At 39.0% G+C, this 19,717-nt stretch overlaps 1 protein-coding gene across 50 annotated transcripts in view; it reads left to right on the top strand.

Annotated features, from left to right (window-relative positions):
• ttn.2 (titin, tandem duplicate 2) overlaps positions 1-19,717 on the top strand; it is a 158,506-nt gene that overhangs the window by 81,270 nt on the left and 57,519 nt on the right. For all 50 annotated transcript variants that reach the window (XM_026218872.1, XM_026218879.1, XM_026218877.1 and 47 more), the window contains 47 exons: positions 48-347; positions 430-732; positions 819-1,006; positions 1,782-1,896; positions 1,992-2,276; positions 2,365-2,516; positions 2,610-2,757; positions 2,854-3,031; positions 3,120-3,241; positions 3,320-3,607; positions 4,003-4,299; positions 4,394-4,580; positions 4,667-4,782; positions 4,878-5,177; positions 5,720-6,019; positions 6,120-6,225; positions 6,592-6,788; positions 7,244-7,555; positions 7,648-7,926; positions 8,072-8,371; positions 8,459-8,761; positions 8,872-9,408; positions 9,519-9,821; positions 9,915-10,214; positions 10,334-10,630; positions 10,746-11,030; positions 11,136-11,429; positions 11,521-11,820; positions 11,935-12,243; positions 12,736-12,935; positions 13,095-13,524; positions 13,623-13,931; positions 14,036-14,217; positions 14,316-14,445; positions 14,544-14,843; positions 14,930-15,247; positions 15,333-15,629; positions 15,731-16,030; positions 16,497-16,811; positions 16,950-17,098; positions 17,223-17,373; positions 17,477-17,758; positions 17,839-18,141; positions 18,225-18,530; positions 18,624-18,905; positions 19,004-19,303; positions 19,394-19,696. In XM_026218872.1, the coding sequence (XP_026074657.1) occupies positions 48-347; positions 430-732; positions 819-1,006; positions 1,782-1,896; positions 1,992-2,276; positions 2,365-2,516; positions 2,610-2,757; positions 2,854-3,031; positions 3,120-3,241; positions 3,320-3,607; positions 4,003-4,299; positions 4,394-4,580; positions 4,667-4,782; positions 4,878-5,177; positions 5,720-6,019; positions 6,120-6,225; positions 6,592-6,788; positions 7,244-7,555; positions 7,648-7,926; positions 8,072-8,371; positions 8,459-8,761; positions 8,872-9,408; positions 9,519-9,821; positions 9,915-10,214; positions 10,334-10,630; positions 10,746-11,030; positions 11,136-11,429; positions 11,521-11,820; positions 11,935-12,243; positions 12,736-12,935; positions 13,095-13,524; positions 13,623-13,931; positions 14,036-14,217; positions 14,316-14,445; positions 14,544-14,843; positions 14,930-15,247; positions 15,333-15,629; positions 15,731-16,030; positions 16,497-16,811; positions 16,950-17,098; positions 17,223-17,373; positions 17,477-17,758; positions 17,839-18,141; positions 18,225-18,530; positions 18,624-18,905; positions 19,004-19,303; positions 19,394-19,696 (12,258 nt within the window). The remainder of the gene's footprint in view (positions 1-47; positions 348-429; positions 733-818; positions 1,007-1,781; positions 1,897-1,991; positions 2,277-2,364; positions 2,517-2,609; positions 2,758-2,853; positions 3,032-3,119; positions 3,242-3,319; positions 3,608-4,002; positions 4,300-4,393; positions 4,581-4,666; positions 4,783-4,877; positions 5,178-5,719; positions 6,020-6,119; positions 6,226-6,591; positions 6,789-7,243; positions 7,556-7,647; positions 7,927-8,071; positions 8,372-8,458; positions 8,762-8,871; positions 9,409-9,518; positions 9,822-9,914; positions 10,215-10,333; positions 10,631-10,745; positions 11,031-11,135; positions 11,430-11,520; positions 11,821-11,934; positions 12,244-12,735; positions 12,936-13,094; positions 13,525-13,622; positions 13,932-14,035; positions 14,218-14,315; positions 14,446-14,543; positions 14,844-14,929; positions 15,248-15,332; positions 15,630-15,730; positions 16,031-16,496; positions 16,812-16,949; positions 17,099-17,222; positions 17,374-17,476; positions 17,759-17,838; positions 18,142-18,224; positions 18,531-18,623; positions 18,906-19,003; positions 19,304-19,393; positions 19,697-19,717) is intronic.

Raw genomic sequence — 19,717 nt, forward strand, 5'->3', positions numbered from 1 at the left:
ATATTCTAGGATTATATTGTTGCTTACAAATTTTGCTCCTTTCACAGATGTTCCTGGGCCTGTGAAGAACCTTCAAGTTGTTGACACTGCTGATGGTGAGGTCAGCATTGCATGGGAAGAGCCAGAGAGTGATGGTGGCAGCAAGATCTTGGCTTATGTTGTTGAAAGACGTGATATCAAACGTAAGACCTGGACCATGGCCACTGACTGTGCCGATAGCACAGAGTACTGTGTAACTGGCTTGCAGAAAGACTCCAAGTACCTGTTCCGTGTCTGTGCACGTAACCGCATCGGAAGTGGGCCCAATGTTGAGACCGATAAAGCTGTTCAAGCTAAGAATAAGTTTGGTAAGTCAGGAAAATCTGAAAGTCAATTTGTACACACTAATAGGTGATTCTAATTGTTTTTATTTTATTTTATACACTCCAGATGTTCCTGATCCACCACAGAATGTTATTGTTGGAAATGTCAACAAGTTTGGTGCCACAGTCTCCTGGGAACCACCACTGTTCGATGGTGGATCAGAGATCACATCATACATTATTGAGCTCCGTGATAGAACTTCTGTGAGCTGGTCTCCAGCCATGGTGACCAAACCACATGAACGCTCAGCTATTATTAATGATGTTATTGAGAACAAAGAATACATCTTCCGTGTTAAGGCTGAGAACAAGGCTGGAATTGGCAAACCAAGTGCGGCCACTAATCCAGTGAAGATCATGGACCCTATTGGTTTGTAAAATCCCATATATCATTCATTTTAGCATACATAAATGCATTAATACCTAATAAAAGCATCGTAATGTTTTGATCCACAGAGAGGCCGAGCCCTCCACTGAATTTGACACACTCTGAACAGACAAAGGACTCCTGTCTGTTGACATGGGAGACTCCCTTAAAAAATGGAGGCACACCAATCACTGGCTACATCATTGAGAGATGTGAAGAAGGCACAGACAAGTGGCTCAGATGCAATGCCAGGCTTTGGCAGGACCTGGTCTACAGGGTAATTTTTGCCAAAGACTGTGTGTGTGCCCTTGTTTTTGTACACAACTCTGTATAATGACATGGGTATGACACAGGTATTACAAGGAGAGGGTGACTTATGAGGACATAACCCATGTCCCCATTTTTCAAAATGCTTATAAATCATACAGAATGAGTTTTTTTTTTTTGAGAAAGTAAAAATCAGAAAGTTTCCTGTGAGGGTTAGGTGTAGGGTTGGTGTAGGGACATAGAATATACAGTTTGTACAGTATAAAAACCATTACGCCTATGGGATGTCCCCACTTTTCACAAAAAACAAACGTATATGTGTGTGTGTATGTATGTATATATATATATATATATATATATATATATATATATATATATATATATACACAAAGATGGTTCACTCATATTACTATAAATGGGAGTAACTGCAATGTACTGTATGGTGGAATAAGCCCTGCTTTTTAAATTAATGAGTAGTTATTGTGACCCTGCAGCTGCTATTAGATTCTCTGTTTTCCATAGAGATATGCACTTAGTAATGCACTTGCTTTTTCAACCTGCATTATAGGCTATTTAAGCATAGATTTTGATGCTAGGCAAGAGTTAGGCAAGCAGATTTTGAGATGGTAATTTTCCAATTCAAGTAAATAGGATTTGGTCTTTTATGCCTAGCTGCCCAGAAGCATTGTGAACTTGGTTGCCGAGTGAACTGACTTTAGTTTGCTTCCTGTTATAGTGTGTATTAGTATTGTTTTGTGATGCTTATGTTGACATCCATTCCACAGATTTCAGGCCTGAAATTTGGAACAAAATACAGCTATAGAGTGCTTGCTGAGAATGCAGCCGGCCAGTCTGACCCCTCAAATATTGTTGGGCCCGTGTTGGCAGATGATCCCCACTGTAAGTGATCTTCGTACCATTGCAGCCTACATAATATTTGATATATCTAAATCTTTGGAAATTGTTTAACACATGATGCGCTTCTCTTGTCACAGTTGCACCTACTCTCGACCTGAGTGCATTTAAGGATGGTCTAGAGGTTATTGTCCCTAATCCTCTTACAATTCGTGTCCCTATCACTGGGTACCCAGTGCCCACAGCAAAGTGGACATTTGGTGAAAATGCACTTACAGCTGGTGACCGTGTGTCCATGGTTACAAAGTCGACCTTCACCGAGCTCATTGTAACCCCAAGTGTGCGCCCTGACAAAGGCACATACTCCTTGACATTGGAAAATGATGTGACCAGTGTCTCAGGAGAGATTGAAGTTAATGTCATTGGTATGCACATAATTTTATTATAAATATATATACATCAATTTACAGTTCAAAAGTTAAGTGTTATACTTTATTTTACTCTTCATTCAAGCCTCTCCAAGTGCACCCAAAGACTTAAAGGTTGCAGAAGTGACCAGAAAGCATGTTCACTTGATGTGGGAGTCACCTGAACATGATGGAGGCAGTCCGATCACAGGCTATCAGGTTGAAAAGCGTGAGGTTTCCAGAAAGACCTGGGTGAAGGTATAAATATTCCTAATACATTTGACCATTAATTTCATTGAATGGTACTGTGAACCTACAGTGATCCCTTTCACTGTGTTTATGTGATTTTAGGTGATGGCAGGTTTGCAGGACCAGGAATATACAGTCACAGATGTTGTTGAGGGCAAGGAGTACTTGTTCAGAGTTATTGCCTGCAACAAATGTGGCCCTGGAGAGCCCGCCTACATTGATGACCCAGTGAACGTGTCTTCACCTGCAAGTGCGTGTTAATACTAATGATAGATTAGTCAGTGTTAAATATTTGCAATATCAAATCATTTATAATTTCTCGTGTGTGCATGTGTGTTATTTACAGCTATACCAGACCCACCAGAAAATCTTAAATGGAGAGACAAGTCTGCTAGCAAGATCTTCTTGTCATGGGAACCTCCCAAGTGGGATGGTGGAACTCCAATTAAGGGCTATATTGTTGACAAATGTCAACGTGGCACTGACAAGTGGGAACCATGTGGAGACCCAGTTCCTGATCTTAAGTAAGTTATCATTTTCAGATGAATTACTCTTCAAACTGAATTAAATTGCTTACATGCATATGTTAAACTAAATAAATTTTACAAACAGGTTTGAAGTGACTGGTCTCACTGAAGGACAGTGGTATGCTTATCGTGTGAGGGCTTTGAACAAACTGGGTGCCAGTAAGCCTTGCAAGGCGACAGATGAGATTTTGGCCGTTGATCCTAAAGGTACTTTATTAGATTATGATTTGACATTCAGAGACATTAAGAGTTTATGTTTAATGTTTATTTGATTTACTTTCACAGAGCCTCCAGAGATTCAGCTTGATGCAAAACTGCTGGCTGGCCTCACTGCTAAGGCTGGAACAAAGATTGAACTTCCTGCTGACATCACAGGCAAACCAGAGCCTAAAGTCAAATGGACCAAGGCTGACCTAGTCCTGAAGCCAGATGATAGAATCTCAATTGATACCAAGCCTGGCCACTCAACTGTGTCCATTGCGAAGACCAATAGAGATGACACCGCTACATACATCATTGAGGCAGTCAACAGCAGTGGCCGTGCAACTGCAACAGTTGATGTCAACATTCTAGGTTGTTTGACAGACTTTTCTTTTTTCTTTCTTTCTTTTTTTCTAAGTTGATACACCCTGCAAAATCATAGGGGAGCTTATTTGCAATACAGATATCTTAACAACCCTAAACAAGACAACCATTAATGTTTAAAACAGTAATGCTTTTTTTCAGAGAATATATTGTGTATTACAGAATATTACAATATATCTTGAATTGCTTATTTCTTGCATTTTGTTTCAATTATATGTCAATTTTACATATAAATATACATAAATTATGTATATATTTAACCACTTCTTTTACAAAAATTAAACATTTAAATCTAAAATAAAAATTTACATTAAGGCATTTTTTTTCTGTTGCAGTTAGTTTTTAGTTGATACTAATTTTCTAACTTTGCTAACTTCACATAGATAAACCTGGTCCTCCAGCTGCCTTTGATATCTCTGAAATCACCAGTGAGTCCTGCTTGTTAGCCTGGAATCCTCCAAGAGATGATGGTGGCTCAAAAGTGACCAACTACATTATTGAGAGGAGGGCTGTAGACAGTGAAATCTGGTACAAGTTGTCCTCCACTGTGAAGCAGACCACCTACAGGGCCACCAAACTTGTGGCTTTCAAGGAATATGTCTTTAGGGTCTATGCTGAAAATCAGTTTGGAGTGGGTTCCCCAGCAGAACATGCCCCAATAACTGCCAGATACCCCTTTGGTATGTTATTTAATACTGTTTCAAAGATTCAAACAAAATGACTATCATTTCACCTGCATTAGAAATCATTATATATATGTTAACCCTATCCTAGATACTCCTGGCCCTCCATACAAATTGGAGCCATCTGATATTGTTAAGGATGCAGTAACTCTGTCTTGGTATGAGCCTGATGATGATGGTGGAAGTCCTATTACTGGATATTGGGTTGAGAGATATGAGCCTGAGCACGACAAATGGATCAGATGCAACAAGCTGCCTGTCACGGACACAAACTATAGGTAGGGATGTAAATTAGCTCTAGTTTGCCATTGTTGTTTCGTAATTTTTCTAAAATACAACGTCTAAAATACAAATTTGCTTCCAGGGTAAAAGGACTGCCAACAAGAAAGAAGTATAAGTTCCGTGTTTTGGCAGAGAATCTTGCTGGACCTGGCAAACCAAGCAAAGAGACAGACCAGCTTTTGATTAAAGATCCAATAGGTAGGATTAATGTTTTATAAATATCCTGATTTGCCCATTTCACCTATTTTATTTGGAGAGAGCATGCTGGATGAAACTTATGTGATTTCTTTCAGATCCCCCATGGGCCCCTGGTAAGCCCACTGTTAAGGATGTGGCCAAAACAACTGCCTTCCTACAATGGACAAAACCTGAACATGACGGTGGTGCAAAGATTGAGTCTTACATCATTGAACTCCTTAAGAGTGGAACTGACGAGTGGGTTCGTGTAGCTGATGGTATCCCCTCTCTTGAGTACTTCCTGAAAGGATTGATGGAGAAGCAAGAGTACTCATTCCGTGTCAGAGCTGTCAATGCAGCCGGCGAGAGTGAACCTAGTGAACCAAGTGATCCAGTGCTCTGCAAGGAGAGACTCAGTAAGTCACACTTTTTCATCATTTTTTTCATCCTCATGTTGTTCCAAACCTATATGACTTTCCATTTTCAGTATGACGAAAAAGAATAAATTCTGATTAATGTAGTTGGTTGCTTTTCTCAATGCAGTTATAATAAACAAGGATTTTCAAGATTAAAAATGACACAAACGTATGTATCCCTGATTAGTCCATGCAATGCATACAGTAGTCTTCTGAATTCAGAAATAAAGTATTGTGTGAACAGGCTAAGATTTTGGTTGGATTTTCAATATTTTTGTCTGTTCTTTGTTACTGTTATTGTGAAACTTGACAGCTGAAATTGCTATTCACTTTCATTATGTTGAAAATAATGGCCAGGATGTTCTTGATATTATTCTTTTGTGGTCATATGAACATTCATACAGGTTTGTAAAAAACTGAAGATGAGAAAATGGTGACATCATTTTAATTTTAGAGTTAACCATTGCTGTAACATTTAAATATTCAAGTGCATATAGTAATTCTGTATACAACATTTCCTAATGATGGTCCTCCTCCTTTAGATCCTCCATCACCTCCAAGATGGCTTGAAGTAGTTTCTACTAGCAGGAACAGCGCTGATTTGAAATGGACAGCACCTGAAAGAGATGGTGGCTCTCCAATCACAAACTACATTATTGAGAAGAGAGATGTCAGACGCAAGGGCTGGCAGGCTGTGGACACCACTGTGAAAGAGCTGAAGTACACTGTCACCCCACTGAATGAGGGGTCTCTCTATGTTTTCCGTGTTGCTGCAGAGAATGCTGTGGGACCCAGTGAATTTTGTGAACTTGTAGACTCTGTTCTCGCCAAAGATACTTTTAGTACGTTCTTAGTCCTTCTTATTGATTGTTTCTTTCTTTTGATTGTTTTGTTTTATATTTAGTGTTAAATTTGTCTCTCGCCTGCTTTTCTTCTTCACAGGTACCCCTGGACCTCCATATAATCTGACCATTACTGGTATCTCCAAGACTCATGTTGACCTGAAATGGGAAGCACCTAAGAATGATGGTGGAAGACCTGTCTTGAGGTACTTGCATATGGCCTTTGTAGCAGTTGGTGAAATGTGGACCCAGGCAGTGTTACTTTAGTATTATTAATACATTATACTATTAAAAGTATTCATTTTTATTTAGCTTTTTATTTTCATATTTCTTGTATATTGCTTCATTTTGAGTTTTAGAAATTCTATTATTTTGTAAGTTTAATTTTTTTTTATGTGCTGTCAATTTTGTTTTTAGTAATTTTAGTATTACAAACTTGTTTAATTACATTTAGTTGCCAAGACAACATTTCTATTTTCATTTAAGTTTTGTAACTTTTCATCATATTTTCATATTTTATTTCAGCATTGTTCATCCATTTTATTATTCATTGGATAATATCTCTTTCCTAGATATGTCGTTGAGAAGAAGGAGAAACTTGGTACCCGCTGGGTGAAATCAGCAAAGACTTCAGGTCCTGACTGCCATTACAGAGTGACTGATGTAATTGAGGGCACTGAAGTGCAGTTCCAAGTCTCTGCTGAGAACGAGGCTGGAGTTGGTCACCCAAGTGAACCCACGGATATTGTGATCATTGAGGACCCAACAGGTATAAAAATCTATCTATCTATCTATCTATCTATCTATCTATCTATCTATCTATCTATCTATCTATCTATCTATCTATCTATCTATCTATCTATCTATCTATCTATCTATCTATCTATCTATCTATCTATCTATCTATCTATCAACCTTAAAACAAGTTTCAAATGTACTCAAATATGAAATAGGAATATTACTGCACAAGTGCATATATACTTTGTGATTAAACAGAAAGATACATCTTCAATAATTTTGCCCAGTTGGTTTTGATAAGGTCCAAGAAACATATTAAGATAAATTGAAAATAATAAACAAAAATTCTGAAAAATAACCATGTCTCTTGGACCTCCAACATTAAGGGGAAAAAAAATAGAACATCCGTGTTTAATATCTGTTTCAGGGATTTAAGATGTAATTCATAATAAGCATCATAAATGGAACCATTTCTTTTCTTGACAGGCCCACCATCACCCCCTCAGGAACTGCATGTCACTGAGGCAGCCAGAGATCATATTTGTATTGCTTGGAAGGCACCAGAAAATAATGGAGGAAGTCCCATTATTGGCTACCATATTGAGCTCTGTGAGACTGGAACCGAGAAGTGGATGAGAGTCAACTCTCGTCCTGTCAAAGAGCTCAAATACAGGGCAGGGGATGAAGAGGGCATTGTTCCTGAGAAGCAGTATACCTTCAGAGTCCGTGCTGTCAATTCTCTTGGTGCCAGTGAGCCCTCTGACATTTCTGAGAATGTATATGCCAAAGATTCTGACTGTAAGCTATTTTTTTTGTTTTTGTAAAATTATAAATACATTTGTTGCCATTATGATTTAAGGTTGATTGCCCTGTGACTCATATCATTGCAGGTAGCCCAACCCTTGACTTCCAGACCAAGGATCTTGTTGTTGTAGAGGGTGAAAAGATGCACCTCCCAATTCCATTTAAGGCTGTGCCATCACCTAAGATTACATGGCACAAAGATGGAAATGAAATGAAAACTGATGACAGAACTTTCTTCAGAGCTGAATACACATCATGCCATCTGGAAATTCCAAGCTGCTTACACGCTGATGCTGGCCAGTACAAAGTTACCTTGGAGAACAGCAATGGTTCAACTAGTGGAACAATCAATGTTAAAGTTATAGGTATGTTTTTGAGTTCCATTATCAACTGCTTTATTGGAATATTTCAGCTTTTAACAACTGAGGCAAACATAATAATGAAAATGCACTTTTACATTTTAAACTAATGCATTTTCTTTGGTTTTACTGTGCTTTTTACAAATGATAGGTCTTCCCGGGCCATGTAAAGAAATTGTTGCTAGTGAGATTACCAAGAGCACCTGCAAGGTGTCCTGGGATCTTCCAGACTATGATGGAGGTAGTCCTATTCTCCACTATGTCCTACAACGCAGAGAAGCAGGCAGGAGAACCTATGTGAATGTAATGTCTGGAGAAAACAAAGTTAGCTGGCCCGTTAAGGATCTCATTCAAAATGGAGAGTATTACTTCCGTGTCAGAGCTGTCAACAAGATTGGTGGTGGTGAATTCATTGAGCTTCGCAACCCTGTAATTGCTGAAGATCAGAAGCGTAAGTAGTGACATTCATTGAAAGCATTTATATGAAAACTTTCATTTTGCATAATATTTTTAACAACCTTTTGTATTTCAAATACAGAACGTCCTGACCCACCCGTCGATGTGGAAACACACAACCCAACTTCTGAGAGTGTGACCCTTACTTGGAAGCCTCCCATGTATGATGGTGGAAGCAAAATTATGGGTTACATTCTTGAGAAGATGATGAAAGGGGAAGAGAACTATCAGAGATGCAATGACTTCCTTGTGCCAGTGGTGTCCTATACTGTTAAGGGGTTGACGCAAGGAAAACAATATCAGTTCCGTGTACGTGCTGAAAATGCAGCTGGTATCAGTGATCCTTCACGCAGCACACCTTTGATCAAAGCCACAGATGCAATTGGTATGAACTTAATCTTTTGTTAATTGTCAAATCATAGATTTTCATCAGATGTGAAGTCCCTCTGAAGCAAGTTATTGGTACTGTATATGTAAGCATTTTTCTGCTTTCAGATCGTCCAAAGGTATTCCTTAGCGGTAGTCTACAATCAGGCTTGAATGTAAAACGAGGTGAGGAGATCCGATTGGATGCCAATATCTCTGGATTCCCTTACCCTCAAATTACATGGATGAAGAACAATTCAACCATTTGGCCAGAACCACTGAAGAAGAGACCAGAAAGGCCCATAAAGAAGAAGAAGGAGAAAGAAAAAGAAAAGGAGGAAAAGAAGGAGGCTGATGCAGAAAAGAAAGAGGCTGATGCAGAAAAGAAAGAGGCAGATGCAGAAAAGAAGGAGGAAGACAAAGAGGCAAAGAAGGAGGAGGACACGGAAAAGGAGAAAGTAAAAGAAAAGGAGGTGGAGGAACCTGAGGAGCCTGAAGAAGCATACCACCCAAGCTTAAATGAACGGCTTACCATTGAATCCAAGAGGAAGGGTGAATCCTTCATTATTGTAAAAGATACTATCAGAGGCGATCATGGTGTTTTCACCATAAAAGTGGAAAATGATCATGGTGTTGCCTCTGCCTCCTGTGAAGTCAATGTCCTTGGTGAGTATAAAACTCTTCAATGTGACATCAACACATACATATTACCCCTTTCCCACCTTGAATAAAAAAAAAGAAGAATAGAATTTTAATTTTACATTTTTCTGTTCCAGATACTCCTGGACCTCCAGTCAATTTCAAATTTGAAGATGTAAGGAAGAACTCAATCCTCTGTAAGTGGGATCCTCCTCTGGATGATGGTGGTAGTGAAATCCTTAACTACATATTGGAACAAAAAGATAACTCCAAGGTGGAACTTGGATGGGTCACTGTAACCTCAATCCTTAGAGGCTGTAAATTTCAAGTACCAAAACTTATTGAGGGCAAGGAGTACCTCTTCCGTGTCACTGCAGAGAATAAGTATGGTCCTGGAACCCCATGCATCTCCAAACCCGTCATTGCAAAGAATCCATTCGGTATTCCGATTTTTAATTGTTTGCTTGAGAACATCATTTGCATTATTGTGTTTCACAGTTAATTAAACAGTTCGATATGCCTTGTCAATTCAGATCCTCCAGATGCGCCGGAGAAACCTGAAATTACGGATTCCACAGCCAGCAGTATGCTTGTTACCTGGACAGAACCCAATGACAATGGCAGTCCCATTGAAGGATACTGGGTAGAGAAACGAGAAATTAACAGCACACACTGGGCAAGAGTCAATCGAACCATGGTTCCTGATTTGGAAATAAATGTAGAGGGCCTTTTGGAGGGTCTAACATATATTTTCAGAGTCTGTGCAGAAAATGTAGCAGGACCTGGAAAGTTCAGCCCCCCGTCAGAACCAAAAACAGCACAGGCACCAATCAGTACGTTTGTAGTATTAGAATTGACCATAAACCATGAACATATAAGAATTTTTTTTTTTTTACCATCAAATTAATATAGATTTAAAATATAATAATTACTAATAATTAATTTGTTTCAGGGCCCCCAGGTCCACCAATTCCAAGAATTGTAGACACCTCAGACTATTCAATTGATGTTGAATGGGATCCTCCTGCAGACAATGGTGGCGCAGACATCTTTGGTTATCATGTTGACAAAGTTGTTGCTGGTACCAAAGACTGGTCACGAGCCACAGAGAGACCATGGAAGAACCACGCATTAACAGTGTATGGTGTTAGAGAAGGTGCTAAGTATATTGTCCGTGTTGTGGCAGTCAATTGTGCTGGTGAAGGACAACCAGGTTTGACTGATGCAGTAATTGTGAGAAACCCTGCAGGTATAAAACATAAAACTGATGTTAAATATCATGATATTCTTTATGTGTTAATCAATTGACGTGCTATTCTAATATAAACAGCTAAATATATGGCTCTGTTTCTTTGTCAAAACAGAGGTTCCAGTCATCGAGCTTGATATCTCAGTGAAAAATGGTGTTGTTGTTAGAGCTGGAGAGATGCTGAGAATTCCAGCACATGTGACTGGTAGACCTTTTCCATCTTTGAAATGGACAAAGGATGATGGTCAATTAGAAAAAGATCGTATGGAGGTAGAGGAAGCTGGAAAGGACAGCACTCTTGTTATCAAAACCACAAAGAGAAGTGATCATGGCAAATACCAAATCCAAGCAGCAAATCCAAGTGGTATCAAGTCTGCATGGACCAGGGTTGAAGTTATGGGTAAGAATTTTTTTTAATTGTAATTTTGATTTGAAATGTATGCGCTCATTCTCATTACAGCATGCATAATATATACATTTTCCCACATTTAAAATCTCTTCTCAGATGTTCCTGGACCAGTTCTTGACCTGAAACCTGTTGTGGTTACCAGAAAGCTAATGATGTTGAACTGGTCAGATCCTGAAGATGATGGTGGTAGTGATCTAACAGGGTTTATCATTGAAAGGAGGGAACCAAAGATGCACACATGGAGACAACCTATTGAGACTGCTTCATCCAAATGTGAGATTGTAGGTATAACTGAGGGACAGGAATACATTTTCCGTGTTGTGGCTAAGAACAAGTATGGATGTGGACCTCCAGTTGATCTCGGACCTATCCTTGCTGTGGATCCTCAAGGTAAATTTTGTGTACACAATGCTTTACTCCCAAAATAGCACTCAATATTATGTTCCTATGTATTTATTGTCACATTTTTATTAAATGTCAGGTCCACCAACTTCTCCTGAAAAGTTCCACTATACCGAGCGGACCAAATCTTCTGTAACTATTGAATGGAGGCCACCTCGTAATGATGGTGGTAGTCCAATCCTTGGCTACATCATTGAGAAAAAGCGACAAGATCAACCAGCCTTCCAGCGAGTCAACCCAGAGTTGCTGACTGCTCAAATTTTGACAGTTGAAGACCTTGATGAATTGCATATGTATGAGTTCCGTGCAAAGGCTGTCAATGCATTAGGTGAAAGTGAGCCATCTATAACCATGACTGTTGTCATTCAAGATGATGAAGGTTTGTCCTATTTTAGTTTAACATCACTGTTCTTTACAGAGTTTCATGTTGTCTCAGCACCCACATTTTACTTGTCTTTTGATAACACGTTTCATCTCATTTTGATGATTATAGTGGCTCCAAGTCTTCATATGTTAAAGCACTTCAAGGGTGATTTGATCCAAGTAAGGAAAAACAAACCTATTGAGATGCCCGCTGAAGTCACAGGCCTGCCAATGCCAAAGATTGAATGGCTGAAGGATGATGTTGTTATTCCCAAGTCAACTGAGAAACTCCTGATAGAAACCAAAGAGATTGATAGGGTGACATCACATACAAAACTCTCCATCCCTGGTGTCACTAGATTGGACAAGGGCACATACACAGTTACTGCTTCAAATCGTTTGGGAACTCTCAGTCATTCCATCACGGTGGAAGTGTTGGGTAAGTTATCCTGTACTGTGCAAATATTGGACATTTTTGAACACTTCAGTTAAACCAGTTCAGATGGCAAAATATCGAGCCAAGTAGGATCTGCAACCAGACAGTGCTAGAGCATACGCAACTCATGCTGAAGTAATTTAAGTGGATGTATGGATGGACTCAGTTCTCCTCAAGTTCACCTAGTAGCCACGGGTGTTGTTCATCACATTAACTATGGAAATGATCCACTAATGTTTGACAACCACAAATTACATGTACTACTTTTGTCTTATTTAGAACTTTTTATCTTTTATGTTCAACAAAACAAACCAAATATTTTTTTTGTGAAATGTTTTACATTATACAGTATTTCCAAAAAATATATTCCTCTTGATTAGATTTTTTTATTATTATTTGATTCACTTAACATAAAGTAAGTCACATCTTAAGTGTCCAAAGTGTTTGTATATTTTGCATATACCTAATGATTTTTGATCATCTCTTTTTTTATAGATCGCCCAACACCACCAAGAAACATTGCTGTTTCAAATATCCAAGCTGTGTCTTGCAAACTGACCTGGGATGCCCCATTGGATCTAGGTGGTAGTGAACTTACCAACTACATTGTTGAGATGAAAGACCTTAATGGTGAAGATCCTGAAAAGGCAGAGTGGGTGCAGGTTACTAACTCCATTATTGAGAAGCATTATGGGGTAAGTAAAACAATTATTTTAATGCAGTTGTATTGGTAGTCATTCAAAATGAATCAAAAAGTTTATACAATACAAATAGAAAAAATATGATATCATGTTGTTAAAGGATAATATACAGTTTAATGTTAATGTTTTTTTTTTTTTGTTGTTTTTTTGCAGGTATGGAACCTGGCAACTGGTGGAAACTATAAATTCAGAGTCAAAGCTGAGAATAAATATGGAATAAGTGAGGCCTGTGAAACAGAGGAGGTACAGATTAAGGATCCTTTTGCTCTGCCTGGCCCACCTGAGAAGGTCACTATTGCTGAGCGCTCTAAGACCCATATGTTACTGACATGGGAACCACCTAGGGATAGTGGTGGTTCTATGATTACTGGCTACTGGCTTGAGAAGCGTGAAAAGGGCACTTCCTATTGGTCTCGCGTGAATAAGATCCTTGTGTCAAAACGTGGGACAAAAGGCTGGGAATACCAGGTTACCCGTCTTATAGAGGGAACGGAGTATGAATTCCGTGCAATGGCTTGTAATTCTGCTGGTATTGGACCACCTAGTGACATTTCTGAGTCTGCTGTTGCTGATGATCCCTTGAGTAAGAACATAAATGAAGTGCATTTCTATTTTGAGCAGATTTTTCTGCATGTTGTTGTCCTCTTGCATGATTTCATGTTTATATGTGTGTGTGTACAGCTCCACCTAGCATGCCAGCAGCTCCTGAGATTGCTGACAAAACCAAGCATAATGTCACCCTTGCATGGACCCCACCAGATAAAGATGGTGGCCGCCCCATCAAAGGTTACATCATTGAGATCCAGGATGAAGGCACTTCTGAGTGGGCCAGGATCAATGATGCTGAAAATCTGCATCCTTCTACTGTGTTTACCGTTCCAAACCTCCCAGAACTTAAGAAATACAGATTCAGAATCATTGCAGTCAATGAAATTGGCGAGTCTGAGCCAAGCCCCAGAACCACTGAAGTTCGCATAGAGGACATTCAAAGTAAATTATCTTTATTTTATTTTTTTTACTGAAATACAAATAAGCATCCTCAAGAGTCACACGTTTATTTTTGCATGATCTAATGCATTCTCTTAATTCTACAGCTGCACCAAAGATCTTCATGGATATCAGTGCTCCTGAACTGCTCTGTGTCCGTGCTGGAACTCCATTTAAGATTCCTGCTACCATCACAGGACGTCCTGTTCCTAAAGTCACATGGGAGTTTGATGGCAAAGCAAAGACAGAAAAGAAGGATCGTCTTCATGTCTTACCCGTGGATTCACAGGTAACATCTTTCTCAAATTTTACACATTTAAATTACATTACATTAATTTCTTCTAAATATTTGTAAGACTATTTTTGATTAATTATCTTTGGGATTAGGTTGAATCTACTGACACTACCTCAGTTATTACAATTCCTGTAAGTTTGAGAAGCCATTCTGGCAGGTACACAATTACAGCAAAGAACAAATCAGGACAGAAGCATGTCAACATCAGAGTAAATGTGCTTGGTGAGTCCCCCCCCACACACACATATATAATAAACAATTAAATGCTGTGCCAAATTTATATTGTGCTATGAAATAATCTAACAATATGTTTTTTCCAGATGTTCCTGGAGCACCCAAAGAGCTCAAAGTTACTGATGTCACCAGAACCACAATGAGACTTATTTGGAAACTGCCAGATAATGATGGTGGTGAGAGAATCAAGAGTTATTTTATTGAAAAGAAGGCTGTGAATGGAAAGGCTTGGACAATTGCCAACCCTGCTTGTGCCAGCATGGCCTTTGTTGTGTCCAACCTCCTCGAGGGACAGGATTACTTGTTCCGTGTTCGTGCTGAGAATCGCCTTGGTTTTGGACCGTTTACCGAGACCACAGAACCTGTTAGAGCAAGGGATCCTATCTGTAAGTTGGTTGCTTTAATCATTTGAAAAGCCTCACATGTGTCTTTTTTTATTAACCATATGTTTCTATTTTCTTTTAATGTAAAGATCCTCCTGATCCTCCTACCAAGGTGAAAATTAATCTTGTTACCAAGAACACTGTGACCCTGACATGGGTCCCTCCCAAGAATGATGGTGGAGCACCAGTAAAACATTATATCGTTGAGAGGCTGAGCTGGGATACTAGTGGTCCACAAAAAGAGACGTGGAAACAGTGTAACAAGAGAGATGTTGAAGAGACTACCTTCATTGTTGAAGACCTTAAGGAAGGTGGCGAGTATGAGTTCCGTGTTAAAGCTGTGAATGAAGCTGGTGCAAGCAGACCCTCTGTTACTGCTGGACCAGTTGTCATTAAGGACCAGACATGTGAGTATTAGATTTTGTTTTTGTATTAAGTTTCTTGAAATATGGCAGGTAGTTATTTCCTAATGCTTCTTTTCAATCTTTTAAGGTGCTCCAAGTATTGAACTCAGAGAGGCTTTAGAAGGTGCAGAAGGATATGATGTCAGTATTGTTGCCAGGATTCAAGGCTGTCCATTCCCATCTCTTGTCTGGCACAAGGCTCCACAGGAAAAACCTGATGACAAAGCACTTGTACAATATGACAAACATGTCAATAAACTTGTTTCTGATGAGAAATGCACCCTGTTAATTCAACAGTCAAAGAGAGATGACAGCGCCTTATACACTCTCACAGCCACCAACAGTTTGGGAACAGCCACCAAGAGTATCAAGCTTAGTATTTTGGGTAAGTCCTTGAATTTATTGACTTCATTTTTATCACATTTTGAATGATTTCTCCATTTAAAACGTAAAAAAATAAATAATATCCTGTTCTTGTGTTCTTAGGACGTCCTGGTGTACCTGTAGGCCCAATTAAGATTGGTGAGATTTTCGCTGAAAGGATTGGCCTCTCCTGGAATCCACCATTAGATGATGGCGGTTCCAAGGTTACAAACTATGTCGTTGAAAAGCGTGAGGAAAACAGAAAAACATGGGTTCATGTCTCTAGTGATCCAAAGGAATGCCAATACACTGTACAAAGGCTAACAGAGGGCCATGAGTATGAGTTCCGTATTATGGCTCAGAATAAATATGGAGTTGGACCACCTTTGTACAGTGAACCTGAGAAAGCACGTAACCTTTTCAGTAAGTATCATTCACAGAGACTCTCTAAATCTAGGGGTTTCTAAACTTTTTGATGCCCATCACCTCTAAACATGAGCCCCTTGTGTAGGGGCAATTATATTGTGCGAGAATAAATGTAATAATAACATTGTAAAGATCAAGTAAATGATTGGCTTTTATGATTATCTGGAAACAATTTATTATGTATTACGTTGACGCTGTATGTTGTTATTTAGTGACAATTCTACTCATTGTTAAAAGATTTTATATATAAACCTTAACAAAAAAAATATGTAGTATTGTTCGAATGAATTAACTCATGATTTCTGGTTATTGATTTACAGTCTTTAGAATAAAACAATAATAATGTCAAATTCAGTTAATGTGCTAAAATTGTGTTAATTCAAATAGGAGTCCCTGGAAAAATTAATGTACAACGTGGCAATTCAATCTTAATACTTATCTTGCTCCACTCTTTCCCTAACAGCTGTGCCTGGCCAATGTGAGAAGCCAACTGTCACAGATGTTTCACTTGAGTCTATGACCGTTAACTGGGATGAACCAGAATATGATGGTGGCTCTCCAGTAACTGGATACTGGCTAGAGCGTAAAGAAACTACAGGCAAGCGCTGGACAAGAGTGAATCGTGAACCTATCAGAATCAGAACTCTTGGAGTTTCCCATATTGTGACAGGCCTCTTGGAAGGTGCTATCTACCAGTTCCGCGTTCTTGCAATTAATGCTGCTGGAAGTGGCCCACCAAGTTTGCCTTCTGAACCTGTTGCATGTAGAGATCCCATAGGTAATGTTGTGCTTTTCCTTGGTGTTACCTTTTTTTAACCAATATATTTTGGAGTTGTTTTACCAATTTCTTTATTTATTATTATTATTATTATTATTTATTTTTTTGTGTACTTAACATTTGTATTATTTTCAACAGCACCTCCAGGACCTCCAACACCAAAAGTAACAGATTGTACAAAGTCAACTGTTGATCTTGAATGGATTCCTCCACTTGTTGACGGTGGATCTAAGATCACAGGATATTTTGTTGAGTACAAAGAAGAAGGACAAGAGGAATGGGAGAAGGTATGTCTATCTATCTATCTATCTATCTGTCTGTCTGTCTGTCTGTCTGTCTGTCTGTCTATCTACCAGATATGTAGATATGCATATTTGTTATTTATTGTTTTCTATCTATCTATCTAATTAGGTTAAAGACAAGGAAATCAGAGGCACCAGGTTTGTTGTTCCTGGACTTAAAGAGCTTGGACTCTACAGATTTAGAGTGAGAGCTGTAAATTCTGCAGGTGTGGGAGAACCTGGCGAGGTTTCTGATGTGATTGAAGTCAAGGATAGGACAAGTATGCATTAGTTCACATTTCTCTATTCTTTGTTTCTTTTTTCTTTTTTTTTTTTGACAAATTCATTTATTTAACTTTATTTTTAATTTGCCATTTATTTTAGTTCCCCCTGAGGTAGACCTGGATGCAACTGTCAAGGAAAAGATTGTTGTACATGCTGGTGGGGTAATCCGCATCCTTGCCTATGTGTCAGGAAAGCCTGCACCAGAGATTATTTGGAATAGAGATGATGGTGATTTGCCAAAGGAGGCTGCTATTGAGGTCACTTCTATAAGTTCAGCTTTGGTTATCAAAAATTGCAGGAGACAACACCAAGGCATTTATACATTGACTGCCAAGAATGCAGGTGGAGAGAGGAAAAAAGCAGTCATTGTTGAAGTGCTGGGTGAGTGTTTTTTTTTTTTTTTTTTTTTTTTAATCTAAATTCTGAAATTATTTCAATAAACTTGTTTTATTTCTTCACAGACGTTCCTGGCCCTGTGGGTCTGCCCTTCTCTGGTGAGAACCTTACCAATGACTCTTGCAAGTTAACATGGTACTCTCCTGAAGATGATGGTGGCTCAGCTATCACCAACTATATAATTGAGAAAAGAGAAGCTGACCGCAGAGGCTGGACTTCAGTGACATATACTGTCACGAGACACAATGCTGTTGTCCAGGGTCTTATTGATGGCAAGGGTTACTTCTTCAGAATTGCGGCTGAAAATATTATTGGACTGGGTCCGTTCACTGAGACCTCAGCTCCTGTCATCATCAAGGATCCACTTTGTAAGTCTTGTATCAGTATTTGTTTATTTATTAGTGTCATTACTTTTAATTGCTTGTAAAATGTCACATTTAAACTTTCTCAGCTGTACCTGAGCGCCCAGAAGATCTTGAGGTGACAGCCATCACAAATGATTCAATTAGCATAGCATGGAGACCTCCAAAGTATGATGGAGGTTCAGACATTACAAGCTATGTTCTTGAGGTTCGTCTTATAGGACAGGACAACTTCAGCCGTATTGCCATAGAGGACAAACTTATGGAACGTAAATTCACACACGTGGGTCTTAAAGAAGGTTCTTCTTATGAATTCCGAGTTAGTGCTGTGAATCAAATTGGTCAAGGCAAACCATCGTTCAGCACCAAACCAGTTACATGCAAAAAAGAGTTTGGTAAGTAATTTGTACTTGTACTAAAGTAATTTGTTCTATAATTTTCTTTTTATTGATCATTTATAATTTATTGTATACTGTACTCTTTACTAGAACCACCAAACCTTGATCTTGAGTTCCGTGACAAGCTTGTTGTTCGTGTTGGGGAAATTTGCACTCTTCAAAGTGGGTACTCAGGAAAACCAGAACCAACTATTAAATGGTTCAAAAATGATGAGGAGCTTCAGGCAAACGAAGAAATTGCTCTCTCCAGCACTAAGAATAAATTGTGCTTGACTATTGCAAAGACAAAACGTGATGACAGTGGAAAGTACACTGTTGTTCTGGAGAACTCCATTGGCTCACGCAAGGGCATATGTAATGTTATTGTTGTCGGTAAGCTAATCTTTACTTTTGAGAAGATTATTCTTTTCTTATCTTGCTATTATTTTTGCAAACTTGATTGCGAATCAAATGTATAATGACTTTTTCAGACCGTCCACAACCTCCAGAGGGTCCTGTTATCTTTGATGAGATCTACAGGAATTATATGCTCATTTCCTGGAAGCCCCCACTGGATGATGGTGGAGCTGCTATTTCAAACTATATTGTCGAAAAGAGAGACACCAACAGGGATCTATGGATGCCTGTTACAGAATCTTGCACAAGGACATCATGCAGAGTTCCAAAACTGATAGAGGGAAGAGAGTACATCATTAGAATCTGTGCTCAGAATATTCATGGCATTAGTGATCCATTGCTATCTGCTGAGACAAAAGCAAAGGATGTTTTCAGTAAGTCACAGTTGCTATTTGATTTTCACAAGAATCATTTAATTTTGTTCAAGAGTCTTACTCATGTTCTCAAATTTCTAACACTTGCAGAGGTTCCAGATGCTCCACAGGCACCTGTGGTAAAAGAAATCTATAAAGATACAGCACTGATTTCATGGCTACAGCCAGCTGATGGTGGAAAACCAATCACAAGCTACATTGTTGAAAAGAAGGAGACCAAGGCCAACATGTGGTCTAGAGCTGGAAAAGACCGCATTTACCCTAACACAGAATACTGGGTTCCTGATCTTCTCAAGGGATGTGAATATGAATTCCGTGTCATGGCAGAGAATGTGATTGGTGTTGGTGACCCCAGCCCACCATCAAAGCCCATCTATGCCAAAGATCCTATTGGTATGTGTCTAAGGATGTTTT

This window comes from Carassius auratus, chromosome 34 (assembly GCF_003368295.1).
Source record: "Carassius auratus strain Wakin chromosome 34, ASM336829v1, whole genome shotgun sequence".
Taxonomy (NCBI): Eukaryota; Metazoa; Chordata; class Actinopteri; order Cypriniformes; family Cyprinidae; genus Carassius; species Carassius auratus.